The following is a 7,013-nucleotide window of genomic DNA, read 5'->3' as shown; positions in this document are numbered from 1 at the left end:
GCTGCGACAATGGGATGGGTGCAATCGTGACCATGGCATTTGAAGACCCCAACTTGTACAATCATCCAAACTTGTAGTGCCACACTGTGTTGATTTACATAGATTAAAAAAGAGGAATTAACTGGCAATGAATGCCATCTAAACGGGTTTCCACTACATGTGAACATAGAGCCACTTATGGCATCTTAGTCACTTTATTGTTTATATATAAATATGAATATATAGCTATGTTGGGAGTGTTTCTATTAAGCTTTGAAGGTACGTATATAAAGCTTTATTTTGTTGAAGGATGGAATGTAAACAATCCATTTTTGAGGATACAGTATTTTATATCAAAGAACTTACTTTTCTGAAAGTATTGAAATTTTGATTGACGGGTGGTACATATATTTTAAGATAATGGAATTTCTGGCAGTATAAAATAGTTGTCTATACATTTCTAAGTACATGTAGAACATGTCAAGTTGCCATACTCATGTGAAAGAGAGGGGGGGGGAAGTACAGTATAATTTCAATTGACGTTTCAATGGGTTTTATTCTAAAACGTATCAGACTGCTGCTCTTCAAACTAAACAAAAGGATTTGCATGAGGCATTACTGCTGTTGCCAACTGTCAACATACGTTAAGTGGGCAACTGCATAACTTTTGTCACATAATGTGTAATTATATCTATGGGATTGCTCTCTGCTGGCAGAGCCAATCTGCAACTTAAGTGTTGAAATATGCATTTCAAGGTACTGCTTTGTTATGACCAAGAAAATATTTTGCTTCAAACGTATTTGTATTGATGTGATTATTTTATTTTTTATTTTTTTCTTAAGTGAAGGTTTACAGTTTTGGTCATTGTTCTAGAACCTACAGTAAAGTTGTGTAAGTGTCAATCTGTTTGTACTGTACATACACTGTGTATTCAATGTGCCTTTATCTATGGTGACTGAATTCCTTTCCATTCAGCCCAATTCTATTAAGGTACAACTCAAGGACACCACTTGTCCTAAATTCCTGTGCGTGCGTGCGTGTGTGTGTGTGTGTGTGTGTGTGTGTGTGCGTGCGTGCGTGTGCATTTGTATATAGTTTTTATGCTGTCTCCAAACATGCAAATTCATCATTGCTTGAGCTGTAAATCTTCAGGACTTTTTTTTTTTTTAACTACATTAAACTTATTGTACAACGTTATTGATGTATGAATGTAAAATAAAGGTATTGGATTTCTATGTATTAACCCCAGCGTGAAGCATTGACTTTTGAAGAACCTGAATAGAATCACTCCTGAACCAGGAGACGTGGGTGGGTCGGGTGTAATCAGAACCGTATAAAATTCTTCAAAACTTTGAGCACACAGCTGCAATGGATTTTCTGGCCTAATCACACAAATTATTTGAACGAAAAGATCTATGAGCCATGGCATCTTTGAAGGCCTCTGCCAGCCCTTGGAGTCTTAAGAGCTTTTCACTGCTATTCACTGCAGACTATTTCCAGTGAGTAAATTAAAAACATTGGTAAGCAACAGCAGTGCTTTTCAAACCTTTTGTGCCCAAGTCAAAATATCAAAAATAGTTGATCCACAACCTCATAATGTGTCGAGTGAGCTTGTAAATCTGCTGTTATAGGATTCTTAGGAAGAAAATAATAGTGGTTGTATATATCTTTATGGTGTAGAATTTGCCTTTGTATTAGGAAATGAGAATGCACAATTGACATAAATATAGTAAAAAATCATAACTTTTTGTATAGTAGCCTATAGTATATATTGCAATAACAATGTGTGGCTGTCCCAAGGCACGTGAACCACGATCTCTCGTCACAATGTCGAAAGGGAGGTTGAAAGAGTCCTGTTTCCATGTCACTCCTGTGGTTCAGTGGTTTTTGAGCATGCATAATGGTGCATTTATATAGCGCCTTTATCCAAGGCACTTTACAGAGACTGTGCATTACATTCACCCATTCACACACACATTCATATACTGATGGCGGAGGAAACCATGCAAGGCCCCAACCTGCTCACCGGGAGCAACTAGGGGTTCAGAGTCTTGCTCAAGGACTTTTCGACACCAACTCTGGGGGAGCCCGGGATCAAACTGGGAACGCTCTGTGTTCTAATGACGGTTTCTCTACCCCTGAGCCACTGCCGCCCCTATAAAGATCATTCAGAATAATCTGAATCATACTGATATATACGATATGTCTAAATAGACTTATTTAGATATTGGTGATGATGTTATATCAGTTAGTGGATACAATGTGAGATGGGTTAGGGTTAGGGTTAGGGCTTTTTTCCATGTTTCAGAGAGGAAAGGTGTGTAAAGTGTTTAGTTTTCCTGTGCAAAGGTCCTTGATATTCAACCATGCCCTACATACTATGAATGGCATTTAGAATGATGTCCTTAATGTCATAGTAACATCAGACTCTGCATACAGTAGGATGTCCGAAATCCTCCTATCAAACTATCCTTTTGTTTTATCCTTACATGATACATGCAACAATGAATTGAGTTTCTGTATCTGTATCTCATTCTGCATCTTCTCTGGTGTTGGCATAAACAATCCCTAGAAACATGTGGAAGACAACAGAATCCACATAGAAACAGTGCTGCAATCATCAAAATGGTGTACTGTTTCTGACTAAGCAGTAAGCACATGGAAACATTTTAAAAATGGCTTCAGTTCTAGAATTAAGTCTGTTATTCAGTTTGGACATATTTTTTCAACTTCATTCATGGTTTATATTAGCAAGACCATGTCTTTCACATCACTTTGCAAGTAGCTCTGGCTGTCTGTGGAAATAAAGCTCATGCATTCAACGTAACTGCTCAAAACACATCCCATCTGCATCACCAGATGCACTGTTTAATCTTTAACATTGTAGACATAGATCAAGGCTCTACTATATGCTGAATATTTACTGCTTATTATTCGTAGATGAACACGAACAACATAATTTCAGATATATTCACACAAAATAATCTTAACGGCCTGTAAGAAAAGTTCTCCTTTTGGACTAAAAGCCCATAATTCTAATGTCTGAATTTCAAATCAAAGTTTCATAGTTATTTCCACGTGATTAAACATACAGTATCAAATAAACACAAAACCATTTTTTATATCAATCATTTTACTTTTATTTTAAACCGTGAAAAACCTATAAACCTGACCCTTTTAACATTATCCACAAAAACGGTCAAACAAAATGATTCAGGATGGGCACAAAAATGAAGGAACCCTCGTGCACCACCACGCCCTGATCTGTCAAACCACATTTTTTAGTTCCAAACAAAACAAAGACAAATGTCTACAAAACCACAAGTCATAATTGGATAAATCTTTACACTACAAGTAACACTGTGGTTTGCAAGAAATAGACATTAAAACAGATGTTAACACAGGATACTAGGATTTGCAGTCACATCTTGTTTGTGGCGCAGAATCATCAACATTGTACACAAAAACAAAAGTATCAAATATGCAGGGAACAAAATACAGCTGAAGCAATAGTGGCCATTATCCTACACGCTTTTTAAAGATGTGAGATACAAGAACACGCAAGAGATGTGTGGGGACACCGATGGGCATATATCACATCCCCAGCATATTGTACATAATTGGGTCATGTTAACTAGGAATGCATAATTGGATAATAGCCTTTATTGCTTCATGACAAAGCTGACATTTTTGACACAAATCTGGTTTGCATTAACGCAACACAACAACAGATCAACTCAAAACTCTGTACCCCTTGACTCCCCGACCCCAGCCCCACCCTAGAAACATGTCACTGTTTTTGTTGCATTGCTTCTTTGCGTGCGGCGTCTTGCAGAAGTTGTGTGTCTACCTCATCTGCAGGTAGCTGGACGTATCGGACCACAGACCCACGGATGAAACAATTCTTCACAGACAACTGGGGCAAAGAGAAGAAAAGGTGGAGAGAAGTGTTATTCAGTCAGTTTTGAAAATCAGGTAAAGTTATTAACTACAATAACCCTATTTGGGGCATGTCATTATAGGCAAACATACAAAAAAAAAGATCTACAGTTTGAAGATTGGCTATTTTTCTGGCATAACTGCTGCTAGAGGATACTATTCCTCTGGGTTATTTTTTCTATTGAAAATTCCAGTATGATTTTACTATGGATATGAACTGAAGCATCGGTGCTCACCGCATTAAACATTAATTTATTGGAAACATATGGACTAACACATGCCGACGAGTGGGCATGTCGGTAGAGAACTGTTTCGACAATGCGGTGAGCACCTTATATATTGATTTGTACATGTTTTGAGACGAAAATGGACAGAAAGGCTCAACCAGCAAGAGCGTTCCGACTCCTCTTTATAACTCTTGTAGAGAGTAACGTCCCAAAATAAAAGCACTCTACAAGAGTTATGATTTATGGCTACTGTTCTCCCCACCTACAGTACACTACATTTGTTGCCCATAAGTTCTAAATCTTATCTATCAACAAATATCAGATCGATTTTCCCCACATACCCAGCCTTTATTTCCCATGGGGAGAGGCAAGTGATAAAGCTTGCACTGTTTGTTCAGCTGTTATATCTTCGGTGACTTACAATATAAGCACAAGCTAGAGTTGCATCTCTCCGTATATCCCACTGACCAATCAACGCATCCAATGTGCCACCGTGTGATGAACTGCCAATGTGAGTTAACTCGCTGCTTAGGGAACTGAACTCACCATGTTAAACTCAACCAGCAGCATGGTTGCAGCAGAAGGTTTAGTAGAACCCACGGATGAGGAGACACTGGAGTCTTATCAGCGCACAATGGAACCAAAGCAAAAAGCCACGGCAATATTCGCACAACAACAAAGAAGAGGCAAACCTGCAGCAATTTCTGTGTTCTGTACCAAATCCATCCCTACTCTGTTGGAAAGTCCCAGTGGGTCTATACAGTTTTGTTTTGAGTGTTGACCCATTGATATTTTCTTGTTATCTTTGCGAATGAATAAAGCAACGTGAATGAATAAAGCAATGGGTTTGATAAGTGACCGGCTGGTATTTGTCATTGCTTTTGATATCCAACCTCGGGACCAACTGCATCAAAACCGTTTCCAGCTAAACAGACATTACAGACTAGACTACTGGTTTATGAAGCTTATATTATCAGCCATTGAGGTAACTGATGTGACTGGCATTGATAAACAAAATCTTGGGTTAGACTCTTTGTATCTGTTAAGTTTTTGTTGCATCCACCGTAGACATTTTATGAGCTACTTTCTATCAATAGATTCAAGTGATTCTTTTTCAAAGTGTTCGAGTTCGGAAGCAGTAGTTTTCAGATACAAAGACAACAACCCAAGCTTTCCGTACAGCTGTAATCTTGGTGAATTTAACGCTGTTTAATACAATCATATAGGACTTTACGGTTTTCGGCTGTCAAGGGTTAGTGTTCCAACTTGGATGCCAGATATCATTGTAGCATCTAATCCAGCTAATAAACATGATCATTATTTCCATTGAAGAGTGCTGTATAATGTGTGAATGTAAAGCTGAGCGTACCATGTGTGGATATTTCTCTGGGTCTGTGACACTGATGTCTGTCAGCTTGATGTTCAGATACTGAAACACACAAGAGAAAACAATGAACATTAATAATAGGACAAAACGTACAGAAAATAAAACAAAAGGAAATGAGCAAAGTGAGTGAATTGTATACAAACCTGATCCACAGAGTGAAGTGTTCCACAGATGCTGGAATACATAAATAAATATACATATGAATATTTCGGTTACATATTTTCAATATGGAAGTAAACTGTACTGCACACCACCATGAAAATAAAGCCTCTAATAACTTTCTCTGTCAGACTGTCACCATCAGATGGTCACTAGTCTGAACACACACACACACACACACACACACACACACACACACACACACACACACACACAAGGTGGCATATTGTACACAGAGTCACAGACCTCAGGTCGTTCTTGAGCTCCACAACCACATCCTTCCCCACCAGAGATTTGAAAAACGAGTAGAACAGCTGAAAAACAACAGTCCTCAATTAGACATCATTAAGATACTAGTAAACACATACAATCAAACATAGAATGGGAGAAAGGAAGACGCCGGGTAGCCCGTGTAAAGTAAACCAACGCATTTGCAGTTGTTTCGTGTAGGACGTTAGTAGGCTGAATGATATGGGAATGTATCTGGACTAAATGTTTCTTAATATCTCCATCTCGTGTTGTGTAATAAAATAAAACATTAAAACACGCTCAGTCTCTCACCATTGTGATCGAAGTTTCGTCGTTCGTCTGAGGTTGATGACGTTGACGTCTCTTGAGTCACATTTCTGCGACGGGAACTTTGCACAGCAACGATCCATAGCTACGATCCCATCGCCTCAAAGTCTAGTCTAGTTTGTGTAAATATTATAAACACATTCAATAAAGTGATTTACATATTTGTAACTTGTACCACGTTGTCCAATTTGTGTCTTTCTGACTTTGTTTTATTTTGTTATTTCTTTACTCTGTATTTCTAATGACAGTTTGTAACTCAAACTGTAAAACTTTGGGAACTTTGGGAACTTTTGGAACCAAAAAAAGAAAGAAAGAAAAAAAGAAAATTTAAACTTCATGAAGTGAAGTTGCATGACAACCAACCTGATAATCACTGGCAATCAATCAATCACATATTAATGACAATCACGCGTGATTCCTAAACCCACCAGGCTTGAGTTAAGAGTAAGACCCGCCTCGTGGATACGCGAGGACTTCCAGGAGTGGCTGAAATCCCTGCCTGAGTCTGACACATGGAGGGTGGTTAAAGTCAGAGGCATGCATGAAGACTTACTTGAGAAAAGCCTGCATGCATTTTCACAATGCACAACTATTAATTTGTCACTACTGTGTGTGCTCAAAATAAAACCTCTTACTGATTATCAGTTAAATTGTTATGGTTTGGATATGGCTTTGGGCCTATTATGCTGCGTGTATTATTGTAATGGATCAGTAGGTAGTAGGTACTTTGCACTTGAGCGAGCAG

At 38.3% G+C, this 7,013-nt stretch overlaps 1 protein-coding gene across 1 annotated transcript; it reads right to left on the bottom strand.

The window, feature by feature from the left end:
* Positions 1 to 3,112: 3,112 nt before the first annotated feature.
* smx5 lies at positions 3,113 to 6,300 on the bottom strand. Its single transcript, XM_080733520.1, has 5 exons — positions 6,254 to 6,300; positions 5,939 to 6,006; positions 5,677 to 5,707; positions 5,516 to 5,575; positions 3,113 to 3,896 (listed from the first exon to the last, which is right to left on the bottom strand). The coding sequence occupies exons 1-5, from the start codon at positions 6,254 to 6,256 to the stop codon at positions 3,771 to 3,773; spliced, it is 288 nt and encodes a 95-aa protein (XP_080589646.1). The 5' UTR covers positions 6,257 to 6,300; the 3' UTR covers positions 3,113 to 3,770.
* Between the last annotated feature and the right edge of the window lie 713 nt (positions 6,301 to 7,013).

The sequence above is a fragment of the Nannobrachium achirus genome (assembly GCF_963921795.1).
Source record: "Nannobrachium achirus genome assembly, chromosome: 1".
Taxonomy (NCBI): domain Eukaryota; kingdom Metazoa; phylum Chordata; class Actinopteri; order Myctophiformes; family Myctophidae; genus Nannobrachium; species Nannobrachium achirus.
The sequence above is the reverse complement of the archived record's forward strand: the minus strand, read 5'-3'. Positions and strand labels throughout refer to the sequence as shown.

Coding starts and splice junctions, on each gene's coding strand:
- smx5 (XM_080733520.1), bottom strand. Junction 5,708..5,938: donor GAGCTCAAGAACGACCTGAG/GTCTGTGACTCT, acceptor TATGTATTCCAG/CATCTGTGGAACACTTCACT. Junction 5,576..5,676: donor CACTTCACTCTGTGGATCAG/GTTTGTATACAA, acceptor TGTGTGTTTCAG/TATCTGAACATCAAGCTGAC.